At 32.0% G+C, this 21825-nt stretch overlaps 2 protein-coding genes across 6 annotated transcripts in view; one reads left to right on the top strand and one right to left on the bottom strand.

Moving 5' to 3' along the window:
* On the bottom strand, window positions 1–15756 carry LOC111425247 (TBP-associated factor 3). Its single transcript, XM_023059164.2, has 11 exons — window positions 15432–15756; window positions 15140–15382; window positions 12374–12500; window positions 11029–12322; window positions 10854–10945; window positions 8533–8675; window positions 7343–7518; window positions 7106–7206; window positions 6912–7044; window positions 1918–3009; window positions 1–1863 (listed from the first exon to the last, which is right to left on the bottom strand). The coding sequence occupies exons 1-11, from the start codon at window positions 15598–15600 to the stop codon at window positions 46–48; spliced, it is 5388 nt and encodes a 1795-aa protein (XP_022914932.2). The 5' UTR covers window positions 15601–15756; the 3' UTR covers window positions 1–45.
* A 5423-nt stretch (window positions 15757–21179) lies between these two features.
* Window positions 21180–21825, top strand: part of LOC111425619 (HECT, UBA and WWE domain containing E3 ubiquitin protein ligase 1) — a 32632-nt gene continuing 31986 nt past the window's right edge. For 3 of the 5 annotated variants that reach the window (XM_023059753.2, XM_023059758.2, XM_023059754.2), the window contains exons 1-2: window positions 21180–21290; window positions 21720–21818. In XM_023059753.2, coding sequence (XP_022915521.2) covers window positions 21791–21818 — 28 coding nt within the window. In that variant the 5' untranslated portion in view covers window positions 21180–21290; window positions 21720–21790. The remainder of the gene's footprint in view (window positions 21291–21719; window positions 21819–21825) is intronic. The other 2 variants (XM_023059756.2, XM_023059757.2) reach the window with 2 other exon arrangements.

Here is a 21825-nt window from a genome sequence, read left to right on the forward strand (position 1 = left end):
TAATATAAATTAAATTTAATATGAAACATTCTTCACAATTCTTTATTATTTTTTATACTTCATTTTGACAGTTTTTTTCGGTTTTTTGGGAACCGTAAAATCATCGACATCTGCGTGATCCGCGCAAACCCTCGCGGTCGACGATTGAGATAACTCCTTTAATTGTTGGCTATATTTGACTGTAACGGCCAATAAAGCATCGCCGAATTTTTCGTAATTCGCTTTGGTGACGTGTTGTATTTTCATAAAATCGTCTTTATTATCGGGAAGTTGTTCCGACATGATCCGCAGAGCTTGCAAATTTATTATCGACGATAACGTGACACGTCGTTCCAAAGCGAATTTGTTGCAAACCTCTAAAAGTTCTTCGTGACATTTTAATTTTATCGAAGATACTTTATAGTTTTGGCCATCTGATGGGGAGGAGATTTCGACTGGTAGTGTTGGTGCGCTTGATGTTGATGGTTTTGGTTCATTTAATGGAACGGGCGTTTCGTTGATTGATATTTTAATTTTATCTAGATTGTTAATTAAGTCTTTATATTTTGGGCCTGGTTTGATGTATTGAACAGGGAATCCGGCTCCGCTGTTTGTGGTGGTTTTTTGCAAGTAGTTTTTCGAAACCATTTCGATTAAATATCTTTGAATATCTGCTCTGTTTTGTTCGGCGCCTTTCCCGTAAAGTGCGTGTTGATTTAATCTGCAGCTTATAATTTTTTTTAGTTTCGATCCTTTGTAAATATCCGCAACTAAAGCCATGGTAAGTTTTTGCGTTTTAGTGAGATCGTTAATTAATATTGCTAGTTCTTGGCACTCTTTGGTTACGTCTCTCTCGATGTATTTGCAAGTATTTAATTTTAAACAATTATCGCAAGTGGATGATTTATTACTTATGCAAATATTTCTGTCGAATTTTTCTCCGAGATGGGAGAGTTGCAAAACGCGTCTACAATCGACCCGATTTTCGCAATACGCCACCATTTGGTTCAAATTTTCGTTGTGACCCGCCGCGTTTTGTCGGTTTCGGGCCCCTGTTAATTTCATGAGTTTTTCCAACCGGATTATGTCGCTGTATGAATAAAATAAATATGAGTAGGAAAGTTCTCCGTCTCTTCCCGCTCTTCCCGATTCTTGATAAAAAGCCTCAACCGATTTTGGAACGGAATGATGAATGACAAATCGAACGTCCGGTTTATCAATGCCCATCCCAAACGCTATCGTTGCTACAATTACGTGATACTCATCGTTCATCCATTGCTGTTGAACCGCTCCTCGTTGATTATCGGACATTCCAGCGTGGTACGATCGAGATTTAATTCCTTTTTTGCGTAATTCGTTTGCTAACATATCGCATTCTTTTCTACACAAACAATAGATAATCCCGGATTTTCGGGCAAATCGAGATTTGATCAAATTTGATATTTCGGTTAATAACTCAGCGGCTTTCGGTTTTTTTAATACCTCATATTTAATGTTTTGCCTGTTAAAGCTTGTTATGAAAACTTTAGTATCGCGTAGCTTTAACACGTTTGTTACGTCTTCTTGAATTAAATTAGTTGCAGTCGCTGTTAAGCATAATATTGGCACCTTAGGGTATTGTTTGCGTAATTTTGATAATTCTTTGTAATCGGGTCGAAAATCGTGCCCCCACTGAGATAAACAATGCGCTTCATCTATTACAAATCTGGATAATTTATCGCGGTTATACAATTGAGATATCGTTTGCTGAGTGGATGCGCTACAATTTATCTTTTCTGGTGTTAAGTAAAGCAGTTTTATTATGGGTTCTTTACAATTTAATTTTAGTAAGATTGCGTCGGTGTCTTGTCGATTTACGTCGCCACATAAATGGGCGGCGTTTATCTAAATTATGAAATGAATTAATTACTTTAATTAATTATTTAATTCTATACATACATCTAAGGCATTTAATTTATCCACTTGGTCAATAATGAGTGCTCGCAAAGGTGAAATGACTATTGTAACACCCGGTGTTAAGACAGCTGGGAGTTGATAACACAAACTTTTTCCACCTCCCGTAGGCATTAACACAAAACAATCATGCTGTTCAAGACAAGCATTAATAACTTCTTCTTGATTTGGGCGAAACGTTTTTAAACCAAACCTCGTATGAAGTATTTCTTTCATTATTGGAGTGTGAGGATACACTTTTTGAAAGTCTTTTGTATGGCTAACTCGATTTGTGTTTGTTGGTGGTTGTGTTTTGTTGTCTTCAGCAAAATGTTCATCCCAATCAACATCTAAGAGTCTTGCTAAATCTTCATCATCCTGCATAGAGCTTTCATTACCGAACGATTCCATTGCTGCATCCACGGCTGATCGGTTTGTAAGAATTTCTTCTTTTTCTTGTAATAATCTCGCGAAACGTTCATCATCTTCGACAGAACATTGACTAGAGAAAATTTCGCGCTCCTCTGCATCTAATAATCTCGCCAATTCCTCATCTTTTTCTAATTGCTGTTGTTGGTCAAGATTTTCATTTGTAAAAAGAACCTCATCCTCATCTTTTATTAATTGGCCTAATTCTTGGTTATCAATTTCATTTCTCTCTTTAACATCTTCATTTTCATTTGTAATAAGAATTTGGTTTATGAACCGTTTACTTTCATTATTATTTAATTTTGCTACTTTATAACCATTCGATTGGAAAGTTATTAATTTAGATAAATTGCTTTGTGATGTTGACTTCGATCGAAATTGAAATTCTCCTAATGTTCTAATTTCTGGTTCATTCTTAATATTTTGTTTTAAAATACTGGTGTCGCTTTTTATTTTGCTCAAACATAATTTACTTTGTTTAAGGGGTGGCTCCTTGGACTTGGTAGTTTTTATAGGCACTAATTTTGTTTGTAGCATTTTAAATTTTTCATCAACATTCGTTTTATTACGTTGTTTCCTTTCACTGGGTTTTTGTGGTGATAATTTTGTTTTAAATTTCTTCTTTGGAGGTGAATTAGCGTCACCCATTATTTGAAAAACAAAAAAATTCTATTTCACTTTTCTTTTGTTATTTTAAGGTTAGAAATTTAAACATTTTTAGGTTATGTCTGTTATGGTTGTATCATTTTTTTCTCATTAGGTGGCGCAATACAGAATGTTTCATAATACATGTCCAAAAATTTGAAAAAAAGTTTCTATCAACTTACTGTAATGAATTTAGTTTAGTTTATTTAAATAAGTTAAAGTTAGGCAACTTAGATTACTCTTCTGCATTCTAATGGAAAATTCAAGAAAGCAATTAAAAGAGGCTAAAAAAACCTTGGCAGAAAATAGGCCTGAACATATTTCAGGTAAAAAATCAAATAAATTATAATATAATTATAAATTTAAATAGAGATATGACATTAAAAAAGGTAACAGAGAGTCTTAAATCAATTTTTGCGAGACACGGAATACCTAAAATTGTAATATCAGATAGTGGAAGTGAACTGAAGAGTAAAGAATATGCAAATTTTGGTAAAGAATGGAATTTTACATTTATGAATTCTTCTCCATATCATCAACAATCTAATGGTCAAACAAAAAGAACAATACAAACCATAAAGAAAATGTTCAAAAAATCGCTGGAAGCAAATGATGATTTTTATTTAGCTTTGTATTACATTGTTATACTCCAGGTCAAATTTTAATGAGTAATGAGAAATTACAACCGAAAACTATAAACAAAACTATTTATAATTCAAAATTGAAATAGGATAAAGAAAAAAGTGGAAAATATTATAATAATAATCATTAATATTATTACTTCCCATCTTGTTAGAATATTTATGTGAATAAAAAACTTTGCTTTTCAGAAGGGTGGAATTTTTTTACTATTTTTTAGTCATCTTCAGGAACAATAGCCACGTCAGTTTCACTCTTAATTTTCATAATCTGAATTCATCTCTTCTTTTATATACGCTTTCTTGAATTCTTTGTTATTAAATGATGTTAAAATTGTTTCTAATTTTATGTTTATCTTTACAACAAATTTTTCACATAAATATAATAATAATGCCTATAAAAAAGTTATAAAAAACTGCCAAAATCGTGAAATAGTTAGATACCAAGAAACACCTAAAAGTGTATGGCAAAGAGGTGAAGTTATAGGTAAAGTTAGGGAAAGAACATATAAAATTAAAATCTCTTGGCAATAAGGCTTGTACTCTTTGGATACGGTAGGGATACAAAAGTTGCCTTTTCAAAATTCTTCAAACCGTCGAGTGAGATAGATTTAAGTTGTGAGCAATTTTTCTGGTAATTGTGGTCGGATTTTCATCAATTTCGTTGAGGACTGCCTCTTCTAGTTGGGGATTTGCAACTTCCATAGGCCGCTCATTATCATCAGTACTCCTTTTAAAACTTCCATTTTCTCATAGTCGTTAGTGAATGCATAGAAACAAGTTTTGGCTTGATGCAACCGCCTTGCTTCTACCGAATTACCTCACGCCATTCCGTAAAGGTAATGCATTTCGCACATTTCAGCGTTTGTATAATTCATTTTTAATTTTGTAATACAAGTTTACTTTTTGCAGATACAAACTAATTGTTATTTTGACAGGAGGTAGCTTTTGTTATAAAATTTAAAGCCTACTTGTAAAAATTAAATTATACAATTTTTTACACAAACGCTGAAATGTTACCTTTACGCTTTGGAGAATTTTGAAAAGACAACTTTTGTATCATTTTTTAATTTTTTTTATTTTGCAATTATGAAGTTAACGCTTGCTTTTGTTACTTGTTTTAACGTTTTAGTAAAATGAAATTTTTATTCCAAAAAATTGACCATGTTTTTCAACATAAAAGTTGATTTTTCCTTTATAGCCGAGGGTTGCAATCGACCGTTGAAGAAAAAAGCTATCGGGGCTCTGCCTCGCCCGCTACGCGACCTCGGCTTAATCATAGAACATCGTGATCTTTGTTATACAACTATTTTATATTAAGACAATGAAAATGCTGGTCGCGAATTCATATGGCTGAGATTATTTATAGCCAAGGTATTATAATCGACACCCTTAAAGAAAATGCTATCGAGGATATGCCTCGCCCGCTACGCGACCTCGGCTTATTAATAATACATCATCATGTTATTATGCAACTATTTATTCTATTTTCAGATAATGAAAAAGTTGGTCGTGAATTGTTATAGCTAAGATCCTTTATAGCCGAGGTGTTGCAATCGACCGTTAAAGAGAAAAGTTATCGAGGCTCTGCCTCGCCCGCTACGCGACCTCGGCTTATTGATAGAACATAGTGATCTTTGTTATACAACTATTTTATATTAAGACAATGAAAATGCTAGTCGCGAATTCATATGGCTAAGATTATTTATAGCCGAGGTGCTATAATCGACACCCTTAAATATAATGCTATCGAAGCAGCGCCTCACCCGCTACGCGACCTCGGCTTATTAATAAAACATCGTCTTTTTATTATACAACTAATTATTACATTTTAAAATAGTGAAGAAGTTGGTCGTGAATTGTTATAGCTGAGATCGCTTATAGCCAAGCTGTTGCAATCGACCATTAAAGAAAAAAGCTATCGAGGCACTGGCTCACCCGCTACGCGACCTCGGCTTAATGATAAAACATTGTGACCTTTGTTATACAACTAACTATATTATATTAAGACAATGAAGATGCTGGTCGCGAATTCATATGGCTGAGATTATTTATAGCCGAGGTGTTATAATCGACACCCTTAAAGAAAATGCTGTCGAGGATATGCCTCGCCCGCTGCGCGACCTCGGCTTATAAATAAAACATCATCATGTTATTATACAACTAATTATTCTGTTTTGAGATAATGAAGAAGTTGGTCGTGAATTGTTATAGCTAAGATCCTTTATAGCCGAGGTATTGCAATCAACCGTTGAAGAAAAAAGCTATCGAGGCTCTGCCTCGCCCGCTACGCGACCTCGGCTTAATGACAGAACATCGTGATCTTTGTTATAGAACTATTTTATATTAAGACAATGAAAATGCTGGTCGCGAATTCATATGACTGAGAATATTTATAGCCGAGGTGTTATAATTGACACCCTTAAAGAAAATGCTGTCGAGGATATGCCTCGCCCGCTACGCGACCTCGGCTTACTAATAAAACATCATCATGTTATTATGCAACTAATTACTCTATTTTGAGATAATGAAAAAGTTGGTCGTGAATTTTTATAGCTGAGATCCTTTATAGCCGAGGTGTTGCAATCGACCGTTAAAGAGAAAAGCTATCAAGGCTGTGCCTCGCCCGCTACGCGCCCTCGGCTTAATGATAAAACGTGATATTTGTTATACATCTATTTTATATTAAGACAATGAAGATGCTGGTCGCGAATTCATATGGCTGAGATTATTTATAGTCGAGGTGTTATAACCGACACCCTTAAAGAAAATGCTATCGAGGATATGCCTCGCCCGCTACGCGACCTCGGCTTATTAATAAAACATCATCATCTTGTTAAACCAAAATAATGTAAAAAATTTTGTACTGGTTTTATTGTTAATATAAATCCGCTTTACATGTTTCGACCTTATAGGGTCATCTTCAGAAGCGCTACAATTAATGACAATAAGATTTGTTATAAAATTAACTACTAAAGTTAACTTATTTGTATTTTGTAATCAATATTGATCAAATTAACACCAAAGTAATAGCTGGCTATTTACTATTTGGAATATATCGACGAGTCATCCTCAAACCGTTTTTCCTTGCTCTGGAGTGGTTTCAAAAATAACGTTTTGACCAAAAATAAAACAAAATTTATTAATATTAACTATATTATTTATTTCAAACACTGAAAGATTTAATAAAGATGAATAAAGTTATCTTCAAAATTACAATTAATAAAATAATTAATAAGATTTAAAATAGTACAAAAATACGTTAGAAATAGCAAGTAAATAAAATTAATGTTCTTTCTTTTCTTTCCTCTTCCTCTTTTTCTTTTTATCAGATTGATGAACTTCTTGTTTTTTAGCTAAACACTGTCTGCAGTACCAATTTTCATGATCATCAGGCGGTACTTGTATACCAACGCACACCCTTAATAAAAAATAGTAGTATTAATAAAAAAAATAATAAATAAATAAAAAAATTGATTTACCAATGGTACCAAGCATCGCAATCATCACAACCAATCATTGGGCTCCCATCGTCTTGTTTACCACAAGCGGGACAAATCCAAACTTCATTCCCCTCTTTATCCTAAAGAACAAAAAATGAAAAATTAAAAAAAAAACTGTGCTGCGGTTAGTCTCAAACCTGACCAAACCAAAAAATGCGTTTTTTAACGAAAAAGAATGATGTGAAGGATGTCTAAGATGTTAAAAAAATGTCTCACCAGTTGGGTCTCCTCAGTACTCACTTTAATTGGTACTTGTTGTGGAGGTTGTTGCGCTACTTGCTGTTTTTGCGCTTTAATTGGTTTCTGTTTAACAGGGTGTATTCTGGGCCTACCTGGACCTTGGTGTTTCGATGGCGAAGTTACCACCACTGGTTCTTCAATCACTTCATCCTCTACTTACAAACTTATGTTTTAGATAATGTATGAAAAAAATTATAATAAAAACATATTTTTTAATGAGTGAAAAAAATTGCTATAAAAAATATAATTTTAACCGATCAATGCTAGATACATATTAAAAAGAAATAAATTGAGAATTGGCACCGATCCATGCATACCGATTAAATTTATCCACCACCTTAACTAACTTTAAAAATTTTTCTTATTTTTAAGCATGCGAAAAAAGAAGAAATATTTATATACAAAGAAGTGTTTCTCGATTTTAATAGCAAAATTTTTCTAAAATCGAAAAACTATTACACATTTCAATAAATAAAATAATAGGAAGCATACGAAGCTGTAAAGAAGCTGATTTAATATCTATGAATTATACAGGTGTCCTTAGCAAGGTATAATCGAAGTTCCTTGCTTGGGAAAAGCTGTATACGAAATTGAAAATGGGGATTATTGAGATGATGACAAAAAATCAATGAAAATGAAAACTCTATTTGGTCAGATTTGAATGAACACAGATCTCGTTCAGCGATTTTCTTTTAATTACTTACGATATAACGAGACGGTGGCGGCTGAAAAATCGCGGGTATTGGTTCTGGTTCTTTTTTTGGTATCGGTTTAAACATAGATTTTTTCATTTGAGAGTGGTACGTGTCGCCGCTAGGCGGATAGAGGTCGTTTTGAACTGTATAATCAAAGAAAATATTAAAGTACTTTTTTACCGAAGTTTATATTTAACTAATATATAAAATTCAAGTTTGTTGTTACGCAAACTAAACAAACAACGGAGAGAATGCGATAAATCAAGGCCAAAACATAAAATGGAACAAATTGGTTAGTAGTTAAAGTGTGGAAACATAAAAAATAAAATCAGAATTGTGATGCTTAAAAATAATAATCATTATTATTACAGTATATCAATAAAATAAATTAAAATAAAATAAAAATCATGCCGTCTACTATTTACTTCAAGTAGATAATCAACGCTTTTACTATTTTAAACCAACACTTACTTATTGGAGTTGTCACCTTTGGTTTTGGCTGACCAGTTACCAATGCGCTAATTTTTGCTAATTCTGGCGAAACTTCTCTTGTTGATTCCGTATGAGTTACTTTAGGTTCTTCTTCTTCTTTTTTTAATATAGGTTTTATATTCCTAAATAACATGTTGAATTTTATTATTTTTATTTTAACAAGTTATTCCAATAACATAGTTGATAAATGAATTAATGTGTAATGCAATCACCAACTTATGAGTTTACATGGAGAACAATATACATTTAAATAAATTAGTAATGGAACAGACATGAAATTTATTTCTAAAAAACTAAAAGTTATTTTTCAAAACGTGTTGGTTCATTGGAAAGAGGACGCTTTTATTAACACTTTTGGAAATTTTTATACTCATATTCCAAGAAATTGATTTTATACGAATTATTAAAATTTAATCGGCGAAAATTGCAAAATTCGAAAAAAATGTCGATCATTTCAAAAATTTATTTCTCAAGAACTAAAAGTGATTTTTCAAAACGGATTTTTGCATTAAAAAGAGGCTACTTTAATTAATAATTGGTGATATTTCCATAAGGATCCTTCAAGAAATTAATTTTATAGCGAATTTTGACAATTATCGCAACATCGAAAATTTTATCAAAACTTCAAAGATTGTTTTCTCAAAAACTAAAAGTTATTTTTCAAAACGGGTTGGTTCATTGGAAAGAGGACAGTTTTATTAACACTTTGGGAAATTTTCATACTCATATTCCAAGAAATGGATTTTATACGAATTTTTAAAACTTAATCGGCGAAAATTACAAAATCGATTATTTCAAAAATTTATTTCTCAAGAACTAAAAGTGATTTTTCAAAACGGCTTTTTGCATTAAAAAGATGATACTTTAATTAATAATTGGTGATATTTCCATAAGGATTCTTCAAGAAATGAATTTTATAGCGAATTTTGAAAATTATCGCAACATCGAAAATTTTATCAAAACTTCAAATATTGTTTCCTCAAAAATTAAAAGTTATTTTTCAAAACGTGTTGGTTCATTGGAAAGAGGACACTTTTATTAACATTTTGGGAAATTTTCATACTCATATTCCCCGAAATCGATTTTATACGAATTTTTAAAACTTAATCGACGAAAATTGCAAAATTCGAAAAAATTGTCGATCATTTCAAAAATTTTTTTCTCAAGAACTAAAAGTGATTTTTCAAAACGGCTTTTCGCATTAAAAAGAGGATACTTTAATTAATAATTGGTGATATTTTCACAAGGATCCTTCAAGAAATTAATTTTATAGCGAATTTTGAAAACTATCGCAACATCGAAAATTTTATCAAAACGTCAAATATTGTTTTCTCAAAAACTAAAAGTTATTTTTCAAAACGGGTTGGTTCATTTTAAAGAGGACACTTTTATTAACACTTTTGGACACTGTTCATACTCATATTCCAAGAAGTGGATTCTATACGAATTTTTAAAACTTAATCGGCGAAAATTGCAAAATTCGACAAAATTGTTAATCATTTCAAAAATTTATTTCTCAAGAACTAAAAGTGATTTTTCAAAACGGCTTTTTGCGTTAAAAAGATGATACTTTAATTAATAATTAGTGATATTTCCATAAGGATCCTTCAAGAAATGAATTTTATAGCGAATTTTGAAAATTATCGCAATATCGAAAATTTTATCAAAACTTCAAATATTGTTTTTTCAAAAACTAAAAGTTATTTTTCAAAACGGGTTGGTTCATTGTAAAGAGGACACTTTTATTAGCACTTTGGGAAATTTTCATACTCATACTCCAACATATGGATTTTATACGAATTTTTAAAACTTAATCGGCGAAAATTGCAAAATCGATTATTTCAAAAATTTATTTCTCAAAAACTAAAAGCGATTTTTCAAAACGGCTTGTTGCATTAAAAAGAGGATACTTTAATTAATAATTGATGATATTTTCACAAGGTTCCTTCAAGAAATTAATTTTATAGCGAATTTTGAAAATTATCGCAACATCGAAAATTTGATCAAAACTTCAAATATTGTTTTCTCAAAAACTAAAAGTTATTTCCTCTTTCATTGGAAAGAGGACGCTTTTATTAACACTTTGGGACATTTTTATACTTATATTCCAAGAAGTGGATTTTATACGAATTATTAAAACTTAATCGGCGAAATTTCGGATTTTAAAAAATCCGTTCCACCATTAAAATAAATGTATATTGTACAAAAAAACGATTTGGATGATATTTTGCAACATTCTAGAGTATAAAAATAATATTTGAGCCCAACATTAATTTTAATAAATAATAATAAATACTTACAATTTTCTATCAGTTTCCGCGGAAGTAACTGTAGAAGCTGGAGATCCTAATTTTAATGTAAGCTTTGGAACAAGGACATCAGAATCACGTTGCTGTATAAATAACATTTCAAATCAAAAATAACAAGAAAAATCATAAATGAAAAAAATAAAAAAATTAAATAATAATAAATTACCTCCTTTTCTTTCTTCTTATCCTTTTTTTCCTTTTTAATTTTTTCTTTCTTTTCCTCCTTTAATTTCTTTTTCTCCGCCTTATCCTTGACTTTATCCTTCTTATTCTTTTTCTTAATCTTATCCTTTTTCTCTTTTTTGTGTTCCTTGGTTTTCTTTTCTGGTTTGGGTGGTTGTTCTTCCTCCTCCTCATCGTCGTCATCGATGAGAATAGGAGGTGCTATCGGTGGTATCGCAAGATCCATAATCATAGGATTACTTCCAATAAGGGGCGAAGGAAACGGTGGTCTTGGAACACCAAGCGGAAGTGGCATGTTATGAAACAACGATTGAGGAATTAAACCAGGCCCTAAAGACGGAGGAAAAACGGGAAACGGAATTGGTTGAAACATATTGGCTACTTCCGGGGTTTTTGGTCGAGGATAAAGTTCGAAATCTCCAGCATCAACGTTTGTTTGTTTTGGTATTCGTTTCATTTTTTGCGGTTTTTCACGTCGTTTTTTCTCTTTAGTTAATGGTGGACTATGCGAGACCATTTCTGGAGTTTTTGGTGTTAATGGTGTGCCTGGGGGCGAGTCATCTGAGAAGTAACGTTCTTGATTAATAGGCGGGGGATTTTGAGGTGGTGGTTTTGGAACAATTTCCACCGTCACATCAGACATTAAATTAAATTTATTAGTTGGGTTTGTATCTATGAAGGGCTCATCTATAACAAGAAGAGGCGATGTTTCTCTTGAATCCAATTTTTCATCTTTAGGTTTTACTTTATTTTCTGATTTATCTGCTTTTGCGGAAATTTTACGGAAAATGTTTGCTTTTTTACGGTCGGGTTCTGAAAATAATTTTATATTTTCTAATGGCATAATGGGAGTGATTGTTACACCAGATTTATCAGGTTTTAATCTATTTCCCATCGAGTTTTTATTAACTCGATTGTTAGTTTGATTTTGGGTTTTTCCACCTCTAGATTCATTCGCGACTATTTGTTTGTCGGTTGCTTTTATTTTCGGTTCTCTCGGAGTTGTAACTTTTTTAACTTTATCTTCTTGCGTTTTAAATAATTCTTTTGCACCTTTCTCTTTTTTCTTTTCTATTCGTTTTGGTCCTTTTGGTTTGCTGATTGCTGGCGGATTTGGTGGAGCGGTTGTATTCGGTAGGGGCGCTGTTTCTAATGTTGCTAAAGGTGTTCTAGATTCTGGTAATTTTCCTTCGCGTGCTGGTGATATGAAACCAGATGTGGTCATCATAACACTACTTATTTCTCTCGTTGGCCGACCTTCTTCTTCTAACACCAATCTAAATGAATAATAATTTTTTTAAAACGCCTTATTAAGAGGATTATCTTACTTAGGTCTTTTAAAATTATCACTGGGTGATATTTCTGAAGGGCGCTTAAATATTGTGCTGGAATTTTCTTGTTTTTCATCTTGCACTTGATCCTCCACTATTGGTTCTGGCTCATTTTCATTAACAACTGTAAAAATAAGATAAGTTCTATATTATAAACAGTGGTGGTCATATAATCAGGGATTCGATTTTTTGAACGAAAAAAATTATGTTTATTATCTTATTATTCATGTAATTATTGAAACAAAAACGAAAATAATACAGTTTTTTTTATACATTAACAATTAATTAATTAACTACGTTTTAAATGTAAATTTTCATTTAAATCTAATATTTAGTAGGATAACCTTTTAAACGTTCAAGTACGTTTTTGCATCATTGATATTTCAATACTTAATTGAGCCGTTATTTCGCAATGAATTCGCTTAGAACTCAAAAAAAGATTGGCTCTGCTTCTGCAAATTAAGCGATCTTCTACTGGAGTAGTTTTCTTTGGCCTGGATTTCCGTTACGCGCCATGAAAGTGACTTGGCCTGATGATACGCGTCAGGAAAATTTATGTATAAAATGTAAACTTTTTAAGTATATTTGAAAAATTTGAAATGTCCTTAATTAGCTGACCAAGCTAAAATAATCAATATTTATATATTTTATTTTTAAGTTATTATGAGCACGTTATTTTTGTTTCTTTTTCAATTAATACATGAGTTATAGGATAATAGACATAATTCTTTTTTTTAAGAAAATAGATGTAACATTTTACTAAAAAGAACGCAGTTTTAAATAAAAAATGCTGTCCTTAATTATATGATAAATGATAATACATTTTTGAAATAAATTTTCGCCGATTAACTTTTAAAAATTCGTATAAAATCCATTTCTTGGAATATGAGTATGAAAATTTCCCAAAGTGTTAATAAAAGTGTCCTCTTTCCAATGAACCAACCCGTTTTGAAAAATAACCTTTAGTTTTTGAGAAAACAATATTTGAAGTTTTCGATGTTGCGATAATTTTCGAAATTCGCTATATAATTAATTTCTTGAAGGATCTATGTGGAAATATCACCAATTATTAATTAAAGTATCCTCTTTTTAATGCAATAAGCCGTTTTGAAGAACCACTTTTAGTTCTTGAGAAATAAATTTTTGAAATAATCGATTTTGCAATTTTCGCCGATTAAGTTTTAAAAATTCGTATAAAATCCATTTCTTGGAATATGAGTATGAAAATTTCCCAAAGTGTTAATAAAAGCGTCCTCTTTCCAATGAACCAATCCGTTTTGAAAAATAACTTTTAGTTTTTGAGAAAACAATATTTGAAGTTTTGATAAAATTTTCGAAATTCGCTATATAATTAATTTCTTGAAGGATGCTTGTGGAAATATCACCAATTATTAATTAAAGCATCCTCTTTTTAACGCAAAAAGCCGTTTTGAAGAATCACTTTTAGTTCTTGAGAAATAAATTTTTGAAATAATCGATTTTGCAATTTTCGCCGATTAAGTTTTAAAAATTCGTATAAAATCCATTTCTTGGAATATGAGTATGAAAATTTCCCAACGTGTTAATAAAAGTGTCCTCTTTCCAATGAAGCAACCCGTTTTAAAAAATAACTTTTAGTTTTTGAGAAAACAATATTTGAAGTTTTGATAAAATTTTCGAAATTCCCTATATAATTAATTTCTTGAAGGATCCTTGTGGAAATATCACCAATTATTAATTAAAGCATCCTCTTTTTAACGCAATAAGCCGTTTTGAAAAATCACTTTTAGTTCTTGAGAAATAAATTTTTGAAATAATCGATTTTGCAATTTTCGCCGTTTAAGTTTTAAAAATTCGTATAAAATCAATTTCTTGGAATATGAGTATGAAAATTTCCCAAAGTGTTAATAAGAGTGTCCTCTTTCCAATGAACCAACCCGTTTTGAAAAATAACTTTTAGTTTTTGAGAAAACAATATTTGAAGTTTTGATAAAATTTTCGATGTTGCGATAATTTTCAAAATTCGCTATAAAATTAATTTCTTGAAGAATCCTTGTGGAAATATCACCAATTATTAATTAAAGTATCCTCTTTTTAATGCAACAAGCCGTTTTGAAAAATCACTTTTAGTTCTTGAGAAATAAATTTTTGAAATAATCGATTTTGCAATTTTCGCCGATTAAGTATTAAAAATTCCTATAAAATCCATTTCTTGGAATATGAGTATGAAAATTTCCCAAAGTGTTAATAAAAGTGTCGTCTTTCCAATGAACCAACCCGTTTTGAAAAATAACTTTTAGTTTTTGAGAAAACAATATTTGAAGTTTTCGATGTTGCGATAATTTTCAAAATTCGCTATAAATTTAATTTCTTGAAGGATCTTTGTGGAAAAATCACCAATTATTAATTAAAGTATCCTCTTTTTAATGCAAAAAGCCGTTTTGAAAAATCACTTTTAGTTCTTGAGAAATAAATTTTAAAAAAGTGTTAATAAAAGTGTTCTCTGAAAATGTTTTAAATTTGATAGTTCTATTCTCTTTTTAGAGTTGCTACATTAATTAAATCAGCATCAAAAAAGTTCCTTTTGTATCTTGGATCCAAATAAGTTGAGGTATCTTATCAGCTTTCTTATTAATTTCATTTTTATTCAAATATTGCAATAATAAAACCGGATATCCAGTAAACAGCTTTTTTTTATTTAAAACATTTTTCTTTAAACCCACAAATGGCGAAATTATTGGGTATATTCCAGACATTTCACACACCCTATATATAGAATCTTACCTTCATTCATATTATACATAGGTGGTAAATGTTCATGAATATGTACAGGTCTTGTAACACATTCTTTACTCCCTGGCTTTAAAAAATTTAGATGATTCTCTTTTGGTATTGGAAAATTTGGAGCTGATAAAGGGGGCCCACCCATATCTACGTTACTTATATATTCTTCAAGTTCAGGTAGGTTTATGTGATAGTGGTGAAATGCTAGGCCCAGATGATCCAAATTAGCCTCAGAAAAATTATCTGCAAAACCATGTGATAATTTAACTTAATTAATAACAGAAAAACTTACATAAATTGGCATATTCGTTTGTTAATTTCCCCAAGGATTTAATATATTGGGCAGCAATATCAGTAAGTATCTCCAAAGGGCTTGTGTTTGATGTGTGGTATCCTATTGTATGCACAATTTTAGCAACTGATAGTCTTGTTAATTCACGGGCGTACTCCGTGCTGCCCATTTTCCCAAAAATTAATAATTATTTACAAGAAAAGATTAAAAAAAATACTTCATTTCCGTTCATGTAAACACGAACGGACAGGTCGATAAGAAACTGACATATCAAGCTTTATTTTAACTCAACAGATGGCGCTGTAAATAATAATAAAACATAAACACCAAATTCAACATTAACAGATGTTTTTAGATTTACTTTAACTTTCATTATTTAATTAATAAAGGAATAAAACATGTTTAATTTAAAGATATGAGGATTATTATTGTTTACAAAATGTTAAATGGTGACTCACTTGACGTTCGTATAAAATAATAAAAAAACAAAATTTTTTGAATGTTTTAAGAACACAAAAAGATGACAAAACTTGAAGTTGTAAGAAAACGATCTCGGTCTTTCTTATGTACTTTTTAATTTCACTCTGGTTAGAGTGCCGAAAAAGATCAGATTAACTCTGGGGCAGCACTACTGATTAGATCAGCGCATTATTTAGTCTAAATTGATGATGTTGATAAAGACAGAAGGGGACTTAGTGGAGAGTCAAGAATCAAAAAGAGCTGCAGTTAACAAGGGGAAGACTAAATATATGCTTATGACAAGAAAAACAAGATGGCGTCGAGGAAGATCTTGCTTGAATTCGAGGATGGAGGCCAAAAATCGTAGAGAACTAAATCAACTGGGTCAGATCATTTAGTAAAGCATTTAATAGCACTCCATCCAGATGTATAAAAGTATTATCTTTATAAGTTGGCAACTTATAAAGATTTAGCACTTGCCTTTTTTCTTAAAAATGCTTAAAAAGGGTGGTCCCAAGAATATATAACTACAGCTACCAAGGCTATTCTACTTTATTTTTCTAAAATTTTCGAAAAAATCATGGCAATTTTTTTGATAAGAATAGATGAGAAGTAAATGCCCTTCAGAGACTGATTGAATGGGTTTATGATCGTTTTGAATGTGAAGAAAACTGTCTAGCACACTTCCATGATCTTTCAAAAGCGTTTGATTATATGGACCATGAAATTTTTCTGAGCATTATGGTTTTCACCGAGTTATACCGCTCCCAAATAGTGGAATGGAATCAATTGAAGGGCCTCTGTTCTTTATTATCTATATTAATGAATAATAGGCGGATGATATAATAATGAACACATCTATATCTAACTAGTTTACTACCAATAAACTTGTTACAAATCGTGAAAAGTCCAACAAGAGTTCCAAGGTGGAAAGGTGCAGTATTTGGGTGTTGTTCTAGACTCTAGACAGTCTTCATACTTGGTACGACCACGTAGAATTACTGTGTAAGAGACTCAGTCGTCAAATATATGCGCTTAGAAGGGTCCGACAATTAATTGGTAGTGAGGAAGCCAGGACAGTTTATTTTGCCTTATTTCAACTCTTCCTATGCTTAAAGAGGTTCAAGCCGTTCAAGGGCAATTGATGGAGTTCCCCAAACATCAAATATGATATAATGACATTACCATATGCCTATATACACGAGAGATTGAAGATGTAGTAGACACTGCCAGTTACTGGGTATTCCAAAAAGTAGACTTAACTCTAACTCACTGATACCAGGTTTGCACCTCTACAATAAATTACCAGTACGAATACAAAGCTTGCGGATAAAATCTTCTTTTGAAGTAGACTTTCTACAGTATCCCAGAATTTTTTTTTCTTTTTATTTATTTACCAGACCAGCTCTAGAGCTATACATGGCATTTTTATTATTTTGCAACATATACATACAACATGAATCGCCTTCACTCTCCTAAGCACCCTGTGAATTGTAATCGTCTATGAATATTTCTTCTGCCCAAATTATATTCATTCTGTTGATTCACACATGTGTAGTCGTTCGTGGAACTTTTTGGTTTTCGTTGAAATAAACTCTTGAATCGTTTTAATGCCCAATTCATTTTTAAGGGAAGATTTCCTGTTTATACTATACGAGCTCACCATCAAACTTTGACATATGATAGCTAATCCAATTATCAAAAAAAAATGTTAATGAACATATGAAATGCAGGGAATTTATTAATAGTTAGTAAAATCAAACATTCAACAAAAACAAAGTTGTCATTGTAATATGTCAGTTTGCAGTAAGGTTTAATTATTACATACAAGAAGAAACTCAAAATGTACGCTTATAGTACTGAAGAGTATGCTGATATAATTTTCGTGTATGGTTTTTGCAATGGAAATGCTCGATAATATCAAGAAAGATTTCCACAGCGTCATTTGACCGCATGTAGTTAATGTAGAGGACGAAGAAGCTGTAATTAATGCAGTCATTGATAATCCTTCCATCAGCACTCGAAGAATAGCACACAACATACATGTAAGTCAAGCCAGGAGATAAGCAGCATCAATGGTTAGTATTTTGTGAATGGTTATTGCAGCAACATGCCCAAAATAATGACTTCATTTCAAATATTCTCTGGGCAGATGAATCATGTTTTACACGAGATGGTATAAACAATTACCATAATGAACATATCTGGGCATTACAAAATTCACATGCGATTAGACCAAGGATATTTCGACAACGTTTCAGCATCAACGTTTGGGGTGGAATATTTAACAACAATTTACTAGGTTTGCATGTACTTGATGGACTCTTGGACTGTTGATGGTTTCTTATACGTCTTAATGTGAAAATTTTTCCTGCACATTTTTGTTAGGTTGAGCCAATTCTTTATCTTGGTCGTAATAGTTTGTAATTTACTTATTTATCTTTTGTAAATAAGAGTGTATCATCCGCAAACATAGCTATGTCATTCTGAATAATTTGGGGCCAGAACACTGCCTTGTAGAACACCTGTTCGTATTGGTGATTTTGGCAGTCGTGGATTTTGGTGGAAAAAATTCGATTTGTCAGGAAAGATAGAAGGATTGATTTGAGGTATTGTGGTTAATCAAGTTTAAGGATTTTGAATTTCAATCCATCCAACCAAATTCGATCGAAAGCTTGTGTAATGTATATTTTGTTTTCGAAAAACTCTATCTTACTAATATTAGGTTTGCACCTCTACAATAAGTTTCCAGTACCAATAAGAAGCTTGCCGTATTCACTATTTTACAAAAAAGCTATACATGAAATTTTCATTATTTAACAATATATACGATGTAATATACAATATGAGGAGTCGCCTTCGCTCTCTTAAGCACCTTGTCGGTTAGGTTGGGTTGCGTTGGGTTGGGTTGGGTTAGAGGAAAAATAATATACAATAACTATAGATCTTCAATTCTATAGATCAATCGCCTGTGAATATTTCTTCTGCCCAAATTATAGAGTTGTGTTGATTCACACATGTGTGACTACACATTCGTGGAACTTTTTGGTTTTCGTTGAAATAAACTCTTGTATCGTTTTAATGCCCAATTCGTTGTGTAGTTGCTTGTTTGTGATAAACCATTCGGCGCCCACAGCTATTCTAAGCAGTGATGGGCACTGGGTAAATACCCGGCGGGTAGGTATTTCTAAAATGGGTATTTATCCGGGTATTTACCCCGGCCCAGGGTAAATACCCAAACAGTGAGTATAAAAGTGATACCAGTAAAAATATATCAGATTCAAAAAAAAAATGAAGAGGAAGATGATGAGGACGTTGAAGACGAGGAATTGTCAACAATCAAAGACGTATTATCATTAAACGAATCTGTCGTAATTTAGATTAGATCAAATTATTATGATTATTATCATCAAGCAGCCCTCTGCGTCCATTGTTGGACATCTCTCCTATTCTCTTCCATTCGATTCTATTCTGTGCTGTCTAAAATAGTCTGTTCGCTTGCGGTCTCCATTCAGCAACCGTTTTGTCCACTGGTCATTCTTCATTCGCGCGACATGACCCGCCCAGTTCCACTTAAGCTTTGCCACAATGTTGATCACATCATTTACGCCAGTTCTTCTTCATAGGTCTTCATTTCGTATATAGTACCTCAGAGTTAGAACCAGGATCGACCTCTCCATCTATCTTTGCGTTACTTGGATCGTCCTGGAAGCGGCTACCGTTATGTTAAAGTTTCGGAGCCTTATGTCATAACCGGAAACACGCATTGATTGAAAGCCTTTCTTGGCCTTTTCTCTTGAAGATGTCTCTAAGTTTCCCGTAGGCTGCCCATACGAATGTGATCTTTCTGTTTAGTTCGCTTGTTTGATTATCTCTCGATACACGAACCTCATAGCCAAGATATACATAGCTGTCAACCCTTTCAATCTCATTATCCACAATATTGATGTTAGAGTTGGGAACAAGATTTGTCATAAATTTTGATTTCTCCACGTTGATATTTAGCCCGACTCTTGCACACACCTCCTTTAAGTCGTTCAGCATTAGTTTAATCTCTCCAAGGCTGGCCGATATAAGAACTATATCGTCCGCGTAGCGCAAATTACTTAAGCATTTGCAATCAATGTTTACCAATTTTTGGGTGCAAACCAGTTGTTTAAATGCACTCTGAGTACTGTGTGAACAATTTGGGTTTAATAGTGTATCGCCTTGTTTTACTCACAATTAGTACTTTACTACTTTTACTCTCTTCAGTACTTTCATTTTACCGTCATTGTAGCATTCATCGATAATCGACTCTGCATTCTTGAAGTGCTTGCAAAACTGCCATCAACTCAATTTAAATTAAATTTTATAAATACCTCTAAATACCCATCTTGGGTAAATACCCCCGGGTATATATCCAGGAAATTTGCCCTTGAAAATAAATACCCGGGTATTTAACAACACTAATTCTAAGTATCTTATTTTGTAGTGCACACAACTTTTTCCAATTTGATTCTGCCGCATTTCCCCATATCTCACAGGAGTACATCACCATTGCGAGAATTGACGAGGTGTAAATTAGAATAGTGCATTCAGGTTTAAGGGAAGATTCAGGTTTAAGAGTTGATATGATATTTCCCTGTGAGTCTTGTATACAAATGAACTGCACATTTTTGTTCGTTAATGTCTAAATTCCATAGGTTGAGCCATTTTGGTCGTAATAGTTTGTAATTAACTTATTTATCTTTTGTAAATAAGACTGTATCATCCGCAAACATAGCTATGTCATTCTGAATAATTTGGGTGATATCGTGCATATAAATATTAAAAATAATGGTGAAAATGTGTGATTTGGAGGAGAAGCTTTTGGATTGTTGGAGTTGATGAATCTCTTTTTTATAATCTTCTCAAGGAGTTTTGATAACGTACATAATAAATTATTTGGAGTTTAGATTTGTACTTACTTGGTTTATGGAATAATAATATATTAGCATGCTTCCATAGTTGAGGAAAATTCTGGATGAATAAACAATTTAAATAATATAAATATAAATTTACTTTATTAAAAGTAGTATTCATTATTAAGATTTCAAATATCCCGCAAATTGAGGTCAACGAAATGAAGTTGCGAATCGGTATAATCAAACAGTTTTTGTTTTCTTTTTTAAGTGTTTATCGTGACTTTTAAACTCATTATCAACACATAAATAGTGCTGAGTAAAAAGTTTTCTTTAAGTAACGTGTTAAATATTTAGAAATTTAGATTTTGATGGGAACAGTTTGTGACTAACTTCACGGTTCATGCATCAGTTTCTCACGAATCGCTGTTGCTTTGCGGTCAGTTGTGCTTCGTATCAATCTTAATTTGTGTATCGAAGCGATTGTAGCTGTGTAGCCGAGTATTTAACATTTTAGGTAATATCTATCGTTATTATGTGCGTTTGTGTGAGTTTATTTAACATCGCGAAAGTGTTTTGATGAAATATATGTATTTTGTTTGGCATGACTACTCAATATGGCCGCCAGGCGTTCTTAAGTATAACAAGTATTGGCATACCGAGTGGTATAAAAAAATCGTTTATCTTAGTATTAGCTTTCTAAGATTTCCGTTATTGTTTAAATTTATAATTAATAATGTTTTTTAAACATCCCCAACGAATGACAATGACTAAGCATATTTATCTTTGATTCTCCACCATATCATCAATAACAATGAACTGCTGTGACATGTTTCAAATATCATTTCTAGAAATTATTTTCTTTTATCTTCTCGAATTATCGAATTCGTTGAAACTTTTATTGTTTCTCTTATATCATATTACCATTGTTTTTTTACATTTCCAGATACAGTTTGGTATGTTGAAACGTTTATGGTCCGGTGTTATAAAATATTAATGACATAATGGTGCGTAGTCATGGCGGAAAGTGTGTATTACAATCAAAGTAAGTA

Source organism: Onthophagus taurus, chromosome 8, assembly GCF_036711975.1.
Source record: "Onthophagus taurus isolate NC chromosome 8, IU_Otau_3.0, whole genome shotgun sequence".
Classification (NCBI taxonomy): Eukaryota; Metazoa; Arthropoda; class Insecta; order Coleoptera; family Scarabaeidae; genus Onthophagus; species Onthophagus taurus.

Bases quoted from the DNA above. Each gene is read 5' to 3' on its own strand.
- LOC111425247 (XM_023059164.2), bottom strand. From the start codon at position 15,600: ATGGGCAGCACGGAGTACGCCCGTGAATTAACAAGACTATCAGTTGCT. The intron at 15,383-15,431 runs GTAAGTTTTTCT...ATGGTTTTGCAG, and splicing joins AAACGAATATGCCAATTTAT to ATAATTTTTCTGAGGCTAAT. The intron at 7,207-7,342 runs GTGAGACATTTT...TTTGTTCTTTAG, and splicing joins GTACTGAGGAGACCCAACTG to GATAAAGAGGGGAATGAAGT.